Here is a 20941-nt window from a genome sequence, read left to right on the forward strand (position 1 = left end):
GCTGTCTTTTCTGGCGATTAAGTATTTGAGTTGAATTGTGTACTAAGATCGACTCCCTCATAAATTCCCAATAACAGGAAATTATTTTTATCTCTCCACTCTCAATTCATATTGGGTATTTATAGGTTCCATGAGTACTTGCTGACTGCATGAGAGTAATCCCTGGACTTCTCCCAGTCTTTGACTAGATACTGTAGAATCTTAAATCTTGACTGTATACATTTAAATTTTGGTGCTTATTTTATTGACTGTGAGATAAGCATCTGTAGCAGAGCTATCTGCAGCTAACACCTATGCATCAGTAGAAACACTGCTAGGTGGCTTTCTTAGCCTGATAATAAAGTCACCCCGATAAAAATGAGAGTTTCATGGAAGAGGCCAACCATTTTGAAACTCTTGCCCAATGCTCACAACACTATAAGAAGTAGTGTGCACAGGGGAAGCAACTGTTGACCCTATCACGTTGATTATTATTTAAAAAACTGGTATTTTTTAAATGTTTGAATTAAGTTCCCAAAACACTTTTAAGAAGAGGCTGTGTTCTAGCAAACCTGTAACCCCATCTACTTAGGAGGCTGAAGCAGAGGATTGCCAATGCAGACTTAGTCTCTTAGTGAGACTTAGTTAAAAAGTCACTTAGTGCAACTTAGTGAGACTCTGTTAAAGTCACAGGAGAAGGTCTGGGCTGTCACTCACTGGTTGGGGTACTTGCTGACATGCTGGACACTTTGATGGCTGCCTTTATTTTTTTTAATTATGTATGTATGCTCTGTATTTGTGTGTGTGTGTAGGTATGTACAAATGGGGTACCCTAAAAGACCAGAAGAGGCTGTCAGGTCCCCTGATATGGTACTGGGAATTAGACTTGGGGTTTCTAAGAGAGCAGTGTATTCTCTTAACCCCTGAGCCGTCTCTCCAGCCTCATGCCTGTTTTCAGAGATTTCTGTTTTTAATGAAGCTCTTCCCATGGAGGTAGGAAGTATAACTTTGCTTGAGTAAGAGAAGTTTTCCTTGTTTTTGGTAGCATACTTTACAGGCTTACAATCATCAGGACAGCCAATTATGGTGATTATGATCAGTTAATTAGATGTAACAGAAGTCATAAATTATGATCAGAGGGATAAGCCTTGTTCATCTTGAGTAGGAACCAGAGACTGTACATACACACTGAGCTGGGGTCTTGGGCTGGTTCCTGGGAGTGTGGAGCACATGCTGTGCCAATACTGTACCACTGATCTTCCTTCCTGCCCCAAGTCATAAGCTCTTTATTCCCAAATGATAGGGAGGAGATTGTTAAAGGATCTGAAGCAAGAATGTAGCCAAAGCCTTGAGGGCTTGAACCTTACAGCATGGTGTGATCCTTTGTCAGGCACAGGACAGCCAAGATGGAACTGAGTGAAATCTTGTGTTGTTTGTTTTGTTGAGACAGTGTCTCTCTATGTAGCTCTGGCTGTCCTAGAACTCACTATGTAGACCAGGTGTGTGCCACTACACCCCCATCCTGAGTAAACTATGGACCACTTTTCAAGTGAGTCTCCTGAGTTGCCATTAATTCAACATAGTCATTGTAATCGAATTTGTGGTATTTTAAGATTAAATGTGGGGACTTAATTTTTAAATTAAATTTGGGGTGAGGGCTGGAGAGACGGCTCAGTGGTCAAGAGCACTTGCTAATCTTGGAGAGGACTTGGGTTTGCATGCTAGCACCCATATGGCACCTCACAACAACCTGTAACTCCAGTTCTAGAGAATCTGATGTTTTCGTCTGGCCTTGGTAGGCACCAGGCACACATGTAGGCAAACACTCATACATATAAAAAGAAATCTTTAAAAATTAAAAATGAGATTAAAGTCATTTTGTAATTAATTAGTTTGTATGTGTGTGAGCATGTACCTGTGCAAATGCATGCTCAGGACACGTGTAGAGGTCAGAAGACATTCCGTGGTGGTTAGTTTTCTTCTTGCACAGTATGGGCCCTTGGTGACCAAACTCAAATTGTTAGGCTTGGTGAGCAGGCATGTTTACTCTCAGCCATCTCCCCACCCCTGAAAGAAAAATGAGGGTTATTATTTTTTTAGAGAATAAAATAAGCTGTGGTTTTTAAAGTTTTTAATGAACTCTAAACTTTTTAAGAGAATATTCAATGCATAGTCCTTTATCTGCACCATACTCTCAGCCCTCCCTCACGAGTCACATTTATTTCATTTTCTTTCTAATTTATTTTTTAAGAATGATTTTATTGTATGTATATGGGTATAGTACTTTCCTTAAAAGTACTAAGTATTGGGTTTGACCCCCAGGACCAGAAAATATATAAAATATATAAAATATATAAAATATATATGGCTAAATTTGCTGCTTCATGTTGTCTCTGTCATAACACATTCTAGTTTGTAGGGCAGGTTATAACATAATAAAGTATTCTAGAAGATCAGTTGTTAGCATTTGGGCATGAAATCAGCTTCTGATTTTTTTTTTTAATCTCTCCTGCTACTGTTATTCATCGGAAGTAGGAGATACAGTGTCTTCAGATGCGTGCTCATGTGGTATTAGTTAACATCTGTACTTGGGAATTTTAGCATAGAGATAACTCTATTTTTTCTCTGATAAAAGTACTTATTTGTATTAATCTACACTTTAGTAGCCTAAACGTACTAATGGTTCTTTATATGAAAATTGTGCTGATCTTGTATTTTATTTTTTATTCTTTTTGTTAGTTTGAGGTAAGTCTCCAGTTTGTAGCTCAGTGTGGCCTTGAACTCACTCTGTAGGACAGAGTGACCTCAGTAATCTGCCTGCCTTTGTCTCACTGGGATTAGAGGTATGTGCCACCACACTTGGCCTTTTTTATTTTTTATTTTTATTTTTTGTAATTTCGAGTTCTGTTTCTTTTTTCTTTTTCTTTCCTTTTTTTTTTAAGTGTAGTGAAAAGTAATGCCTTTCATGTGACCTTTTCATATCTGTCTCATTGTACTTTGCTCATAATTTGGGGAATTTTTATATAGGTTATATTTATAATTTTCTATGCTTTCAAGTTAAAAGTATATAATGACCATATTTTAGTTTTTTAGTCCTTCTATAATAGAGTATAGAGTTTTCTAATTTTAGGCATTCTGTTTACTAAAGCAGTTTCTTTTTCTTTAGATGGCACTTTGGAGCACAGTTAAAGGATGCTTTTAAAGATTGAGCTCAAAATGTTTATTAGTGGATGAAACTCTCTTTGTGTTATACTATAATTTTCCTAAGTAGAGCATACCTCTGGTACCACATCTTGTGGCAGAAAGGATTCTTAATGACTTTTAAGGGCTTGCCCACCCTGCTGCTGGTAACACACAGGAAAACAAGTAGCTGAGTGATTCAGAGTATATGCAGACTTAAGGTGTGGGGATCAAGGACCAGCTGTGTACCAAGTGCTTGGGTTGACGTCTGAACTATCCAGTCCAGAGCTACAAAGGTGACTTTGCTTGTTAGTAGCCAGTTGAGAAAGGAGTATAATGGTTTCCTGGCCTTGAAAGATAATCAGAAACTCCTTAGCTCAGTCCTTCAATTTCCACATGCCTGGAAGGGTTGTGAGTTCTGTCTGTTGTATCTTAGCTGAATTACTCCTGGTCTCATGATCCAAGAGTTTCGATCTTACTATCCAATCAAGGGTCTGTTTTAGATGATTCAGGTAAGCTTGTACAGTTTTTTACTACCCTCAAATATTTTTTTGGCTTTTACTTTGATCTTGTGCTGTCTGGCAAATGCCTTGAATAGATCTATTTTGTGTTGTTGGACAGTCAGAACCACGTGCATTATCTGTGTGTGTGTGTGTGTGTGTGTGTGTGTGTGTGTGAGAGAGAGAGAGAGAGAGAGAGAGAGAGAGAGAGTGTGTTTGTGTGTTTTGGATGCATGGAAAAGGCTGACAGGAGCACAAGGTGTGTTGAAAGGATAACAAATGAGTGAGGATTTGTCTCTAGACACATACTTTGAGATAGAAGCAGGTTTTGAGAGTCCAGCTTCAGCAGAGAGCATTAGCTTGAAAAGTGTACACACAGGGTTTATGCTTAAGGGTGGAACAGGCCCCTCATCTCAGGCTAGGAAGTCACTGTGTCTTACACACTGAAAGGTTACTTTTTCAGTAACAATAGCTAAGATTCTAGAGTGCCGGCATGGTTAGCCAGGAGACTGTTCGTATTTATCCTTAGTCAGCAGAAGGTGGGACCATCCTTGTCTAGATATAGTTGTGTGATGTTGTGCCTTCTTAATTGCATTTCCATCAAACTTTTGATATTGTTTTTTTTTTTAATGTGCCCTGAAGAATGAGTTGGACCAGTGGCCAAAGCTCTGACTACAATAGGATAATGCAAATGAGAATTATAAAAACAGAAAGAGAATCAAAGGCAGAAGAGATAGATGGACTAGAATTCACCACAGGTCTGGTGTGCAGAGCACACAGTATGTGCACAGATCTTCATCCTCAGTAGTGCATTAAAGAGAAGAAAAAGGAAAAAAACCAAAGTTCATGTCTTGATGACATTAATTAATTGTGTTTCAGTCTGTGAAAGTGTGTAGAGTTTGTGGAGGGTTTCAGGTACTGGCCAGCCATGGACAGACCACTTTTAATGCTATCGGTGAGATTTGGATGGTAACATGCTTCCATGCCCAAATGCTGACTTCTAGAATACTTTATTATGTTATAACCTGCCCTACAAACTAGAATGTATTATGACAGAGACAACATGAAGTAGTCTATTTAGCCATATGTTTGTGGTCCCGGGGGTCAAACCCAGTACTTAGTACCTTTTAGGGAAGTTCTATACCTCTGCACTACACTCCCAGCCCCTGCCCCCATCACATTTATTCCATTTTCTTTCTAACTTTTTAAGATAACTTTTTAATTTTTTAAGATAACTTAATTGTATTTATATGGGTGTGTTTGCCTATATGTGTGTGCATGTAATGCCTGAGGAGGCCAGAAGATACTGGATCCTCTGGAGCTGGAGTTACAGGCAGTTTTTAACCACCATGTTCTACCTGGGAACAGAACCCAGGTAGGTCCTCTGCAAGATCAGCAAGTGCTCTTAACCACTAAGCCGGCTCTTCAGCTCCCTCTAATAACTTCTGTAAACAACTTATTTATACATGTCTGTGTGTGCCTATTATGGGTCCTAGGAACTGAACTGAAATCATCAGGCTTGTACTACAGATGCCTTCACCTGCCGAGACATCTCACTAGCCTTGAGACACTTCTTATATATTCTTTGTTTTTTGACAGGTTTTGCTAGCTAGTTCAAGATGCCCTTGAACTTGCAATCTTCCTCTTTTAGCCTTCCAAGTGTTTGGCTTATAAGGATTGTGTGGCTGGCTGGCTTCCTTCCTTCCTTTCTTTTCTTTTCTTTTCTTTTTTTTTTTTTTTTAAAGATTTATTTATTTTTATTTATATGAGTTCACTATATCTGTCTTCAGACACACCAGAATAGGGTATCAGATCCCATTACAGATGGTTGTGAGCCACTATGTGGTTGCTGGGAATTGAACTTAGGACCTCTGGAAGAGCAGTCAGTGAGTGCTCTTAACCACTGAGCCATCTCTCCAGCCCTCTTTTTTTCCTTTTTGAGACAATGTCTTATGTATCCCATCCACCTGTTTACTATGTAGATGAGGATGACCTTGAATTCCTGAGCCTCTTGCCTTCACATGGGTGCAAGTATCATAGGCATAAGTCACCATATATAGTTTGTGGTGCTGTGGATGAACTCATCAACTGTTGCCTCCCTAGCCCCAAGCTTTGATTTTTATCTCTTCCTAAATTTCCCTGTGCCCCTCCATCACATATTCTGGGTTCTTTGCCATTTGCTGAAGTCACTTCCTTATCATACATATATCAGTTTCCAGGATCTGGATGGACCCTGAGTGTGAGGTACTTGTGAAGCTTTCTGTTACACTCAGAAAATGGCATCCCAGGCTGGAGACATGGCTCAGCTCTTATGAGCACTGGCTCATCTTCTAGAGGACTTGGGTTCAGTTCCCAGCACCCACATGGTGGTTTACTGCTACCTGTAACTCCAGCTCTAGAGAACCTATATTTTTCTAGCTTCTGTGATGCATAGGCATACATGTAGACAGAATGCCCCTATTGAATAAAATAAAAATAATTGAAAAAGAAAAGGGCATCCCTTCCTGGAGTTGGGAGGAGAGATGAGTTGCTTCACACTGGTTGTGCTTTCTTTATAGCTGTGGTTTCCAAGGTGGTTCCCATCAGTATCACCTAGGGCTTGGATAAACTCAGACTCTTAGACCTTGTGACTCAGAAGTATATGAGAAAAGGTGAAATGGCTAGAGCAGAGCTAAATCAGACAGAACTGGAGACAACCCTCCTGTGGTGGGGATGCTTTATGCATTACAAAGTGCTGCTACTCAGGTGGAGCCAAGACTGTTGCTCTGGTACTTGCAGTTGACTAGTTGACCATTTGAGTGCTGGTTGCTTCTCTGGAAGAATCTTGAGAGAGTAGGACAGTTGGCTAGCACAGGTGGATTATTTCAAGCATGCTCAGATTAGAGCCCTAACTTTGCTCATGGGAAGAGGATGTGGCTGGGCAGGGCAGAGGACGGCTGTTTGGAAGGCCTGAAGAATGCTGTTCCACCAGCTCAGCTCACTCTCCGAACTGTGTCCCATGGGTTTGATTATCTTTTGGGATTACTTGGACCTAGTAGTGTTTACATACTTTGTAACAGTTAACACTGAAACTCTGATGTCAGTTGTCTGCATGAAATACTGCTTTTAGAAGGAGTGTGTACCATGAGGGAAAGTTGGTAAAACTGTATACAGATTTGAAATGCCATATCTTTGTGTGATGGTGCCCTCATAACATAAAAGAAGCCTAAAAGATAATTGAAGCCAGGTGGTGGTGGTGCATGTCTTTAATCCCAGTTCTTGGGAGACAGAGGCAAGTGGATCTCTGAGTTCAAAGCCAGCCAGAGCTACATAGAGAAACATTGTTTTGAAAAACCAAAGGGAAAAAAAAAGAAAAAAGGAAAAGAAATGAAGAAAAAGGATAGATAATTCAAAACAAGCACGTGGGAACCAAAGGGAGAATTTAGAGATAAAGACACAGGAGCAGAAAATAGCAGTGGTTAATTTGTTTGAAAAAAATGTATGCATGGTAACAAATATCAATAAAAAATTGTTAATCAGGTGCTGACTAAATGGCTCAGTGGTTAAGAGCATGTACTCCTGTTACAGAGAACATTTAGCGCCCATGTTGGGGGCACACAACTACCTGTAGCTCTAGCTCCCTGGGACCCTACCCACACTCACATGTGCACAGGACACCCTCAGCCCCACACACATATTAACTCTTTAAAGACAAAGAAAGACAAAGAGCATTATCTCTTATCCCGTGAGTGGGATGGCAGGCAGGCAGGCACAGCCTTTTCAAAATGTCAAGTGCATGTGCCAGGTCTTTCCCCTTGTGTTTCCAGGAGGCTGCTCCAGTTTGCAAAGAACCTGCCCATGTTCTTGTCCTGCACAGCTGCCAGCCATTCTCAGGCTTTTTGTTAATATTATCCCTCTGTATACTAAAATACCTCATTGTCACATGTAAATGTTATTTTCCACTCTTCTTTCTGCCTGCCTATTTTGGTCACAGGTGAGGCTGTTTTAAAACTAAATGGACGTTTAAATTTGTGTATTCAAATTACACTTCCTTCTTGATTTTCCTCTAGCTTCTAGGTGTAGAAGTTTCATAAATATCTAATGTGAGTTCTGTCATCCTCCTGTCTCTCTTGAAAATGTTTAAGTTGTACCACGTGTGCTGTGGACGCCTGTGATCCCCTCGTGTGGGAGACTGAGTTTGGGTTACATATCGTGATGAATTACACTGTCCTCTTATTTGGAAAGAAAGAAGAAAAGCTGGCTGTGGTGGTGCACACCTTCATCCCAGCAGAGGCAGGGTGTCCGTCCGAGTTCGTTAATTATGTGTATATATGTTTGTCTGTGCACATGAGTGCAGGTGCCCATGGAGTGGAGTACAGAGCATCGGAACCCCCTGGAAGTGGGGGTTACAGGTGATTGTGAGCTTCCTGTTCCAGCTTCCCAAGTTCTAGGAGTATAGATATATCTGTGACCATTGCTTTTATGTCAGTATTTTTACATCGGCCACATAATTTTCCAATTAAAATATTTTCTAGGTGTTTTACATATTGATAGTACTGTGAGATATTTTGTACTTCATTACACATCTTGGTATCAAAGTAGTTGTTAGAGTTCCGTAGATTTCATGTTCACATACAGGGCTTGTTTCTTAAACATGGGTTGTTGGTGTAAGCAGGATGGTGGTGGTGCACCCCTTTAATCCCAGAACTCCGGAGGCAGAAGCAGGCAGATCTCTGAGTTGTCTAGAGAGATCGAGCTTCTGGGCAGCCTGGGAGAAACAGAGAAACCCTGTCTAAAAAAACAAAACAAACCAAAAAAAAAAAAAAAAAAAAAGTAGTTATTCAATATTAATAGTGTTTCTTCCTTCAGGGTCTTAGCTGTATCCTGCCCGTGTTAAACATTAAGATCTACAGAGCTTTTGTTTATGGTAGTGGCCCACATGACTGTTAGTATGTGAATGTTGAATCAACGAGTAAGAACTCTAAGAATATGTTGGGTTGTGGCTTCTACCTATAATGTCTGCATCGGATACTTGAGGCAGGAGGATTGCTATGAGTTTGATATCAGTATGGACCTCAGAGTTGGAACCTCTCAGAAAACCAAAACAATGAAAAAAAAAGCTATTAACAGTTGGCTGTACTATATACACCCCCTCTGATTGTACCAGAATGTCATTGGCAGTATAATGTAGAATGTCTGTGCCTGTTTAGTTTCTGATAGGTGTGGTGATGTCTCATGCTGCTGCAGTTTTTGTTTTTGGTAGTTCTGGGGCTCCAATCCAGGGCTTGAGTAATTTAGGCAAGTGCTCTGTCACTGAGCTGTACCCCTAGCCCCATCCAATGGCCTCTCCTTGTATTGCTTTAATGGCTGAAGGTGTGAATGGCTTCCTGTGTTTCTCTTGCTGGAAATATTAACGACAGTGAAGGGCTGGAACTTTTGTTCTGCTTATAAGTAGTGAGTGAGCCTGCCAAAGTTGATGGATACAGGCAGAAGACTTGAGACTCCTGTATCAGGGACAAAGGGATCCACTATTCAGGATATCAGTAGAATAGGCTCTATGTCACAGTAAGTGTATTTGCCTCACAAGTCCCATGCAGGCAGAGTCACTGCTAAGGAGTCTGAGATTAAGGAACACAGATTTCATGACCTTATTAGTCTGTTGACAGATACAGGGAGGGACATGGTGTACTCATTTGACTGCACGGTAAACAGACTCTCCCATTGTTCTGGGAAAAAGCACTTTTCTCTCTTCATTTTATTTGCTTTATGTTTATCTTTGTGGATATATCTTATATGTAGAGGTCAGAAGGCAACTTGCTGAGTCTGTTCTCTGCTTACACCACTTCAGACCCAGGGATTGAACTCAGATTGTCAGGCTCTCAGCAGGCTCCTTTACCTGCCTGCCCCAGCCCATTCAGAGTCACAGAATGTAGCGCTAAATGGCACAGAACTCACTATGTACACCAGTCAGGCCTCCAGTTTAGAGATCTGCTGGCCTCTGCCTCCCAAGTACTGGAAGTAAAGGTGTATGCTAGCACATCTGACAAATAGATTTTTGAAAAATAAGGTGGATAGCAATTGAAGAAAGCAGTCTGTCAACTTCAACCTCTGGCTTCCACACATGTACACACACATGTACCTATCTATACACTCACATAAACACATACATATACCATGCACACATTAAAAAAAGATAAAACTCTCACCCTACCAGTGGATCTATATATGTGCCAAAGAATGTACTGAGATCCAGACCCTCCGATGTTTTCTGGGCTATTTCATGTTGTCTCTGTATACACAGGTTCTGCCCCTCAGAACCAATGCTCCACTGACCAGAGAGGTTTGAGCACACCCTTGGCTGAATATTAAGGTATGCAGACACAAGGCAAACCTTAGAAGGAAGTCAGGCATAACGTGAAGCCAAAAGCAGATATGAGTGGGTGTAGAGAAAAAAAGACCTGAGAAGGGCCTCACACCAGCCCACTTTATTTTTTGTGACAAGGTTTCTCACTGAACTTTGAGCTCACATTTTGGCTAGCCCAACTGGCTAGCAAATTCCATGGATCTCCCTGTTGCTATGCTCCAGCACTAAAGTACAGCTATATATTGCCATTCCCGGCTTTTAGGTGATGCCAGGGATTGAATTGGGGTCCTTATGCTTGTGCAACAGTTACTGTATCTACTAAGTCATCTCCACAGGACCAGTTTTAGTCAATCTTTACAGTTGTTTTGGATATTGCCTTCATTGTGCTATAATCTTCCATTATTGTAACAAAACACATGAAATAACTTATAAGAAATAAAGGTAGATTTCGTGATCGGCAGCAAAATGATCCTCAAAGAGGTAGGCGGGAATGTAAACTCGATTCAGCCTGACTTAGTCATCCAGGCTGGATCAAACTTCGGGAGTCGGATACCTGGTGGTTTATTGCCTTGCATACTTTAATATAGTCTAATTTGGAGAAATATTTCCTGGTGTACTACAATCCCTGGTATACAAGGAGGCATAATTATAATGAAACTTACCTAAAAGTACCTGTCATTTCTTCCAAGGAGATAGATTCTAGAGACGGCTACCTGCATTAGCTAGGACCTAGGGGTGATGTGGCACGGTCTCTGTCACACATTTAGCATAGAGGTCATTTGGGCTATTAGCCATTTCTGGTCTTGGTTGTGGGAGCTTGGTATGGCCTGGTCTTACAGATAATACAGATTACCAGGCTATTCACCTACAATTCCCAGCCTTCTGAATGGAAAAAAGGCTATAGATAATGGATAGGTGTCCCTATCAACACTTTGAGGGAGTGCATGTGTATGTTTAACATGGCTTTCTCAGCAGTGTGAAATGATGTCTCTTTGTGGTTTTGGTTTATTCCAACATTTTCATGTGTTTCTTGTTGGGGGCCGACTTTTAGCAGAAAGCGGCTATCAGCTTTGCAGCCATCTTGAGCCATATACCCTGACATGAGACTTGGATTACAATAGCCTACAACAGCTGAGCACACTCTGATAATCTTGGTTTAGATACCTTGAGTGTGTGAGATTAAAGGTGTGTGAGATTAAAGGTGTATAATTTAAGAGAGTGATTTAGAAGTGTAGAGATCAGATTTAGAGACAAGACCTAAGGGCATGATTAAAGGTGTGACCAAAAGGCATGGCTTAGAAGTGAGACATATAAAAGGCAGAGACTATAGAGAGAGAATCAGACACAGCAGAGAGAAGACAGAGAAGCAGGCACTTGGAAGAGAACTTGGAAGAAGTAACTTGGAACTTGGAGGCACTAGGAACTAGGGACTAGGAACTTAGGACTTGGGACTTGGAGAGAAGAAGAGACTGAAGAATAAACGGTATTGAAGCACACTCTGTCTGGTCTCCATTCTTCGAGTCCATCCTCACTCACTCTCTCTTGCTGAACCCCGACCCTCGGACCGGAGCGGCAGCTTGGACCGGGATACAGTGGCCACCAAACGTGGGGCAGCCCCGGGCCTCAACATTTTGCTCTGGCCATGACATTTTTTGGTGCCCGAACGTGGGACTAGTGTGGCTCTCAACATTTTCTGACTATTAAATATTTATTTCTAGATAAGGTTTCACTCTATAAGCTAGGTAGGCCTAGAACATGCAGTCTTCCTGCCTCAGATTGATTGATGACAGGCATATGCCAACATTCCTGGTCTTCGTTAGTCATGTTTGTTTTTTGAGACAGGGTCTTACTAAGTATTTCCAGGTGACCTAGAACTCAAAGAGATGCACCTGTTTCTGTCTTCTGAGTGGTAGGATTAAAGGCATGCACTGTCACACCCAGCTTGTTGGCCATTATAGAAAGTATATTTTATTAATCTTGTTTATATGCTTATGTGCCACTGCACACATGAGGCCGATGAACAACATTTGGGAAGTTGCCTTTCCATCTTCCTTGTAAGGCCCCAGGGTTCAAACTGAGCTTATCAACTGTGGTGACAGCAATCTTTCACTGCCAAACCATCTCAGCCCTACCCCCTTTCTGGTGTGTTTTTTGAGACAGGGTCTTGCTGTCTGTTGGACACTTTTGTGTATTCTATCTTGTGTTGGGTTGTCAGGGTTCTTCATATATTTTGGGCTTTACCTTTTCTGTAGAGGTTGGAAATGTCTTCTCCCATTCTGTAGGTGGCCTCCTTACTCTGATGATTGTCTTGTTTGGTGTGCAGAAGTTAGCTGTTGTACCATTTGTCTGTTTTTGTTGCGTCTATTACCTGTGCTTTTGATGTATTGAAGAAGTCCTTGCCAGTGTCAGGAAGCTTTTCTTCTAGGAGTGAAAAGCTTTATGCTTAGGTCTTTAATCCAGTCTTAGTCTCCTAAGGTACTCTGTGTATTTTGGGCCTCAGATGAAGTCCTTTACTATGACTCTGCTTGAATTTGCTGAGTTTAACTTTGTTTTTTGTACTTTCTTCTCTTTTTCTGTTTCCCCTCTTACGGGCTGAAGATCTCAGACTCATTTGTATTTTGCTTCATAAGTGTTGTATTTTAGTAGTATGAAAGTAAATTAATTTTCAGTGCTTTTTCATTCCTTGATTATCAGGAAGAAGATGAGCCTGAAGTCCGAACGCAGGGGAATTCATGTGGATCAATCTGAGCTCCTGTGCAAGAAAGGATGCGGTTACTACGGCAACCCTGCCTGGCAGGGTTTCTGCTCCAAGTGCTGGAGGGAAGAGTACCACAAGGCCCGACAGAAGCAGATCCAAGAGGACTGGGAACTGGCAGAACGGTAAAGGACCTCACAGGTTATGTGGAGGTGGGGTGTGGTCACCAAGACATAACCAGCCTGTCATGCCCAGGCACGCTTATCTAGAACCCTAGTCATCCTGTAGACCTGCTGTGAATGTCACCACTGTAGAACCTTATCCTATAGACCTGCTGTGAATGTCACCACTATAGAACCTTCTCAGACCTTTCTTCTGGAGTTTTCTGTCCTCTGTTCTAAAAACAGTTGGTTTCCACTCTGCTCTAGGAATTGTCTTGCTGGTAGTGATATTTTGTAGCTCTTAAATAGGGAAAAGAGCTACACCCCCTCATGCACACCCCTAAGTTTCAATGCTGATGATTGAACTCAGACATGCTGGTGTGAACTCTGCCTCTTGAATTGCATCCATCTCAGCAAGTCCATTTCTTCCTTTGCTTAGGAAAGATTTTTTTTTAACAAATATTTAGTATTTTATGGATATAAATGTTTTGCCTGAATTATGTATGTGTGCATGTATCTGTGTGTGTATGTATGTCTGTGTATGTATGTATGTATGTCTGTGTATGTATGTATGTATGTATCTATCTATCTATCTATCTGTGTATGTTTGTAATATGTGTGTGCCTAGTGCCTGTGGGAGTCAGAAAGGTTTATTGAATCTCCTGGAAATAGGGTTGTGAGTGACCTTGTGGCATCCTGGGAATTGAACCTTGATTCTCTGTAGAGCAAGTGTTCTAAACTTCTGAGCAATCTCTTCAGCACCACTGAAAGATTTATTTGTGTGTGTATATGTCACATGTGTGGGGGGAACTGCAGAGGCTAGAAGTGGGAGTAAGATTCCCTGGAGCTGGAGTTACAGGTGAATTTGGATCTCCTAATATGTATGGGCTTTGGGAGCTATACTCTGCTCTCTGACTGTCTCTCCAGCCTGTTATGTGTGTATGTGTGTGTATGAATTGAACATTGAACTTGGGTCCTTGTTGCAGGATATTTAATCACACTGTGAACCCCAAGATTGTGTTACTGAAAATAACTTTCTAGTTAAGGTGTGACTCAGCCTTTAGCAAACACCTTTAATCCCTCTGTCTGGAATACAGACACACCCTTAGTACACACCTTTAATCCCAAACAATGAAGGTAAAGTTAGTTTGCAGAAGGAAGCAGCCATGTTTGAAAGTGACATCTATTTGAGTGGCAGATAAAGTGATGAATCAGAGAGAGATTTAACAGAATAGGATATTGCCAACTCTTCATGAGATGAGAGAGGAAAGGGAAGCTACTTAAGGGAGAGACAGACAATACAGGAAGAAAGAGGAGAGTACAGTATAGGAATTTGGTAGAGTTTGTGGAGAACAGTACAGTAGAGTTGAGAGGGAGAGTGGAGCAGCCCAGAGAGAGAGAAGGAGAGAGGCAGCATAACTGGGACACTTGGTTGAAGCCAGAACAAGCTAGGCACGGGTGAAGACAGAACGAGCCAGAGAATGAGAAGGAGCCAACAGATGAGAACAGATTGCCAGAGTTAATATGAGGCCAAGCAGAGCAGTTGAGGAGATGTCGAGAGAGAAGCCAGTTTGAATCAGTCAGCCTGGAGAAGAGTTTGAGCCTGAACAGCTGAGTTGAACCAGACAGCTAGAGTTCAGAAAGAACTAGGAAAAGGTAAGCATATTCAAAAGCAAGTGTCAGAGGCTGAAAACATTCTAGGCCTAGCTAAGATTGTACAGAGGCTAGAAGCTTCCAGGACTAGGCCTAGGTTAGCAGTAAGACTCCCAGACAATAATTACAACAGGCAAATAAAAGTCCTCTGCAAAACAGTAAATGCTCTTAACTGCTGAGCCATCTCTCCAGCCCCATAACACGCACACATTCATATATTACATAATGTTTATATTTTTAAAATTATGTAGTTTTGTGAGAGGGGTTGTCTCCATGTATGGAGGCCAGAGGTTTTTCCTTCTGCCAGATAGGTTTTGGGAATTGAACTTAGGTCATCAGACTTGGTGGCAAGTGCCTCTCTGTTACCTACTGAGCCACCTTGCTGGCCCTTTAATGATATTTTGAGGCAGGCTCTTTCTCTGTATCCCAAGATGACCTCAGACTTGCTGTGTCATCAAGGGTGACCTTGGACTTCAGATATTCTTGCCTTTACCTTCCAAGTGGTAGGAGTACAGGGTGTTCCGCCATGTGTGCAGTGCTGGGGACTGAACTCAGGGCTTTGAGAGCACTAGACACTTTGCTGCATCCTAAGCCTTAACTGTTTTAGGTTACATTTCTTTCTACACTTTTAAAGACTTATTTGTATGTGTATGTATGGTGCCTACATGTATGTAAGTGCACCAGACATGTTCAGTACCCGGGGAGACCAGAAGAGGGTGTCAGATTTTCTAGAGCTGGAGTTATAGGAAGTTGTGAGCTGCCATGTGTGTGCTTGGAACTAAACCCGGGTCCTCTACAGGTGCAGCAAGTGCTTTTAAACCCTGAGCCATCTGTCCAGTTCCTACATTGATTTATGACATGTGTGAGTGTGTAAATGCCACAGCCCTTGGATGGAGGGCAGAGGACAACTTCAGTGGTCACTTCTTTCCTCTACCCTTTGAGCTCCTGGGATTAAATTTACAAGGTCAGGCTTTATACTCTGAGCCATCCCACCAGTAATTTGAGACAGGGTCTTAGTCTGTACCCCAGGTTGCCCTCAAACCCAGTGATATTTCTTCCTGAGTCTCCCAAATGCGGAGACTATAGGTGTAAAACATGTTTGTTTGGTTATTTTGTTTGTTTTGGGGAGTACTGGGGATTAAAGCTATATATTGAAATCTTCACCAGGTATAGAGTTTCATCTTATAGCTATGGACCTGAGACCTCAGACCTACTTGGTATATTTAGTTTTTGCTTATAAAGTTAGATCTTGCCGGGTGGTGGTGGCGCACGCCTTTAATCCCATCACTTGGGAACTTGGGGGCTGAGGCAGGTGGATTTCTGAGTTTGAGGCTAGCCTGGTCTACAGAGTGAGTTCCAGGACAGCCAGGGCTACACAGAGAAACCCTGTCTCGAAAGTTATATCTTTCTCAGTAATTTGAACAAAATCTTTTAGACTCCAGGAAAACCTGGAGAGGCTCCAGATTGTTCAGTCTTCCCTCTGAATTTCAGACTTCAACGGGAGGAGGAAGAGGCCTTCGCTAGCAGCCAGAGCAGCCAAGGTGCTCAGTCCCTCACCTTCTCCAAGTTTGAGGAGAAGAAAACCAACGAGAAAACCCGCAAGGTCACCACAGTGAAGAAATTCTTCAGCGCCTCTTCCAGGGCTGGATCCAAGAAGGGTAATCTTCTCTTTTGTTCTTCCATGCCTGAGTAAGCCACAGACTGGATCTAGAAGGCAGGTGGGCCCAGCCTTCCACTTCTGTAAGCACAAGGTCGTTCTTGTCCAGATTTAACATGGAAGTCAAGTTTGATGGACAGGCAGTACGTGCAGTAATGTTCTCTTTGATTTGAAGACACGATTCTTGGTTTTGTTTAAGAAGTTTCTTCTTATCATGCGGGAGAAGTAAGGAGAGCTGAAATGTGTGGTTCTGCTCACAAAGCCCCCACTCTCATTCATACTCCGGATCACAGGTTACTTGATGGTTGGGCTTAGTTTTTTCATGTCCTTATTTTTTCTGGTCCTTGTTTGTTTACCTTGTGTAATACCCATTTTTGTCAATGACTTAGGAGAAGTGACTGTTTCTAAACTTGAAAGTCACCTGAGAGACAGTCTCTCTTAAAGATTATTTCCTATGCTATTAGGAGACAAACAGGAAAGGGCTCATTTGGGGCTCTTGAGCAACTCATACTAAGTATTTTCTTGAGGATGGATTTGTGTTTGTTCACCTAATCTTAAAATGTTATTTGTGCAGGTGTTTTGTTTGCTTCTGTGTCTGTGCATCTCTGTGTGTCTAGTGCCCTCAGAGGCCAGAAATGGGTGTCGGATGCCATGGAGCTGAAGTTACAGAGGGTTGTGAGGTGCCATGTGGGTTCTGGGAATCAAACTTGGGTCCTCTGGAAGAGCAGTCAGTGATCTTAAACACTGAGCCATCTCTCCAGCTCCTCATTCATCTACTTGTGTGTTTAAGCCAGAGATTGACATTTCCTATCTTCCGTTGTTCTCTACCTTTCTTTTTTTTAAGATTTATTTATTTTATTTATAAGAGAGTACACTGTAGCTCTCTTCAGACACACCAGAAGAGGGCATTATTACAGATGGTTGTGAGCTACCATGTGGCTGCTGGGAATTAAACTCAGGACCTCTGGAAGAGCAGTCGGTGCTTTTAACCCCTGAGCCATCTCTCCAGCCCACAACCTCTCTTACTTCGGTGGTTTTTTTTTTTTTTTTTTTTTTTTTTTTTTTTTTTTTTTTTTTCTTTTGAATCAGGGTTTCCTAGCCCTCCCTGATTCAGCTAGACTGGCTGCTGTTGAATCCCAAGACCTTCTTGTCTCTGACCCAGTAAGCTTGGGATAGAGGCTTGTGCCACTGTGTCCAGCTTCTGTGTGAATTCTGAGAGGTGAACTGATCGCCCCAGGCTGTGCTTTATTGACTGAGTGTTTCCTAGCTCCTTTATCTGCTTTATTTCTCATTAAAAACTGTTTTTAGGGAGGCTGGAGAGATGGCTCGGCAGAATGAATATGAATATATATATATATATATATATATATATATATGCAGGTTTTTTTTTTTGTTTTTGTTTTTTTGGTCTAAAGGAGCAGATTCTTTGAAAAATGTCTGGCCCTTGAAGTGCTTAACTGTTGTCTGAGATATCTTGGTATGACTCTGGCAGTCCACATGAAGCTGAGGCCAGGAATCACACTGACTCGCCTTGTTCTTTCTTTAAGATATTTGGGGGTAGGGGAAAGAATATGATCAAAATATAATTGTATGAGAAAACCCCCCAGTTTTTTAAATTCAGAAGTTTGGCATTGCACCAGCACAATGCCCCAGTTGGTAAAGGTACTTCCTTCCAAGCATGGTTACTGGAGTTTGAATGGTCCCCAGAACCCAAGTAATAGAAGGAAGAAACTGAATCCCCAAAACTGTCTTCTGACCTCCATAGGTGCACTGCAACATGTGCACACCCAAACATAGTGCACTCTTGTACATTTACACACTAACCAAACAGCAAAGCAAATGTGAATATAAACATTTAAGAAGATGCTTGGCCTTGTCTTCAGTTCTGAGTATTGGAAGTCATCCTGTTAACACCTAGGAATTCTGCAGCTTTCATAGCGATGCCAGTACAAATCCCCAAATGTTAGCAAGTGGTGATTAATATTCAGTGGGATAGCTCTTTATCCACCAGTCGCCTGTCAGTCAGTGCCTTTCCAACATTCTCTAGGAACACGTTGTCGCCAATAGGGAGTTCTGCCTCTCCCTTTGGTTTGTTCTTTTACTCACCTGCCTAGTGGGGACTAAACCTAGGTTCTCCTGAGTATAGGCAAGGGCTCTCTTAGCACCAGTTGTGTCCTCAGGCCTTGAGTTCTCCAGACAAGGTCAGGTTTAGAGCCTCAAGCTGGCCTTGAACTCACTGTGTAGCTCACCTCAAACTTGGAATCTCCCTGCCTTCTCTTCCCTTTTCAGTGTTAGAGCTATAACTGTGTTTGTATGTAAATGCTTCTGAGGGTGAGGAGCTCAAAGTGTTTAAAAATCCTTTATTTCTGAGTGATGGCATTGTTGGCTGTTAGCTTACAGGTGACTTTCAGAAGTTTGCTGGGTGAGCTTTCCACTTGAGCCTGGTTGCCTGTTGATACCCAGTGCAGGTTCACCTTAGAGTCCAGACCAGTGGTCAACTTTGTTTTCTGTGACTTTATTTTACTTCCTTCCTCTGTGTAGCCTTTGCCCTTGATAGTTTATTTATATTAGCAGCACGGAAGAAAGCTCTTGTGCCCGGGGAGCTTGATTGCAAACCAAGCACAGTCTTCTAAGGGATTCGAAGAATTTGTGTGGGGCAGTATGTGTGGGTCTATACATGCATTTGTGTGTGAGTGATTGTGGAGACCTTAGGTTGACACTGGGTATCTTATTTGATTATTCTCCATCTTATTCTTTGAGACAGAGTCTCTCAGTGAGATCTGGGGCTCACCAATTTGGATAGGCTGACTGCCAGGGAGCTCGTGTCTGCCACCCCAGTGCTGGGATTACAGACGAATGACAGCCCACCTGGCTTTTTTAGTGGGTGCTGGGAATCAAATTCAGGCCCCATGCTTATGCTGCAGATAATTGACACTCCGCACCTCCTCGTGTTGTCTTTATCCTTCATAACCATTCAGATAAAAAGTTTATTCTCTTCATATATCAAAGAGGAAATCTGATGTGATATTTAGTCTGTATGTACATATATACAAGTGATTGATTGATACTGACTTTTAATTGATTGAGGTTAGATCTCAGATCTTACTATATTCCCAGTTGGTTTCAGTCTCCTGGGCTTAAGTGAGTCTGTAGTCTTGTGTTCTCCTCTTTGGCTTTTTTATTGTTATTATTATTACTATTATTTATGTGCATGAGTGTGTGCATGTGGGTGCCATCTCCAGAGAGGCCGGAAGAGGGCCTTGGGTCCACTAGAGCTAGAATTATGGACGGCTGTGAGCCATTTAACATGGGTGCTTCTGGAAGGGCAGTATGTGCTCTTAGCCGTCTTTTGAGTCCCTCCTGGACTGATTTTGGTAGACGGAATTAGATGCTGCAGTAATAAGGATGGTACAAGGTAGTTATAAAGAACTGGCCTGGGCTCAAGATTCAAATATGTTTTCAAATCCCAGCTCTTTCTTTTACCAGTGTGTGGCTTTAGACAAGTAAGTGACAAGTTTTCTAAGATTTGTATGTAAGGTGGTAATACCACCCAGCTCATGGAACTGTTAAGTTAATGAGCGAGTTAATGAGCGATTTAATGCACACAGAGCCTGTGCTCCTTGAATGATAGCTGAAACACTGCTTGCTGGGCTACAGAGCTTGTTAAACGTTTGCACTGGGTGATGGACAGCTTGAGAACCCTGTTTGACTGGATGGACTTGAGCTGTAAGTTGTTTTTATTTGAGAAACACAAGAGGAGTGTAAGCTGATGTGCAAGCTCTGGCAAACATTACCGGTGTAATGTGGGTAGGTTGTTCTCTGTCGTCTCCTTCTTGGTTGGTTGGTTTGTTTTGTGGTCTGGAAAGCACTGATAGAACCAAGCCTGTCGTCTAGCACTGAGCTCTACTCCAGGCCCCTTTGCTCACATTTTAAAGGGGGATTTGAGGTCAACTACACTTTTTAGACAGATATCCTTTAACTCCTAACAGTCCTCCTGCTTTAGCCTTGAGATACAGGTATGAACCAGTATGCTCAGCTGAGGACTTTTCCCTTTATTTGTGGATGTATGCAAGCAAAACCATGAAGGAGGTGACTGGGTTTTCTCTGCCTTTGGCCCTGAAGCTTTCAGTCTCCACCCCAGTCTAAGGGCTTAGCATTCTTTGAAGGATCTGCTTGGTGCTCTGCCATAAGGAAGGCTCAGGAGTCAAAACACGTTGACTTGAGCTCAGTTCTGCCCTTAACCTCAGGCAACTGAAGATCATTGAGGTTTTTAAACATCTTCAAGGCTCAGTGGCTTCATTTGTCAGTTTTGTCGCATGGAATGTATGTTCTGCTTCTGTTGTTGAGCAGTCTGTCCATTGCAGTTTGGTCATACTGAGCCATAGTATTGTATTGCTCAAATATTGTGATTTTTTTTTTGTTTGTTTTGTTTTTGTTTTTTGAGACAGGGTTTCTCTGTGTAGTCCTGGCTGTCCTGGAACTCACTCTGTAGAGCAGGCTGGCCTTGAACTCAGAAATCCACCTGCCTCTGCCTCCCAAGTGCTAGGATTAAAGGCGTGCGCCACCACTGCCCAGCTGCGATATTTTTTTTAAAAAGTATTCTATTACATACACAGAGAAAGAGAGAATGTGTGACAGTGAATGTGTATGTGTGAGGAGGCCATGCTGGCCATGTGAGGCAAATACACAGTGTGTTGCCTATAGTTTTTCAACTTGCCTTCTTGGCACAATTGTTGGGCACTACTATCTCCCGCCTGGAAAAGCATGCTCTTA

At 42.1% G+C, this 20941-nt stretch overlaps 1 protein-coding gene across 4 annotated transcripts in view; it reads left to right on the forward strand.

Moving 5' to 3' along the window:
• The window catches only part of Rabgef1 (RAB guanine nucleotide exchange factor 1), a 42210-nt gene that overhangs the window by 2679 nt on the left and 18590 nt on the right, over positions 1–20941 (forward strand). For all 4 annotated transcript variants that reach the window (XM_076923043.1, XM_076923045.1, XM_076923046.1 and 1 more), the window contains exons 2-3: positions 12697–12882; positions 16003–16169. In XM_076923043.1, coding sequence (XP_076779158.1) covers positions 12704–12882; positions 16003–16169 — 346 coding nt within the window. In that variant the 5' untranslated portion in view covers positions 12697–12703. The remainder of the gene's footprint in view (positions 1–12696; positions 12883–16002; positions 16170–20941) is intronic.

Source organism: Arvicanthis niloticus, chromosome 24, assembly GCF_011762505.2.
Source record: "Arvicanthis niloticus isolate mArvNil1 chromosome 24, mArvNil1.pat.X, whole genome shotgun sequence".
Lineage (NCBI taxonomy): Eukaryota > Metazoa > Chordata > Mammalia > Rodentia > Muridae > Arvicanthis > Arvicanthis niloticus.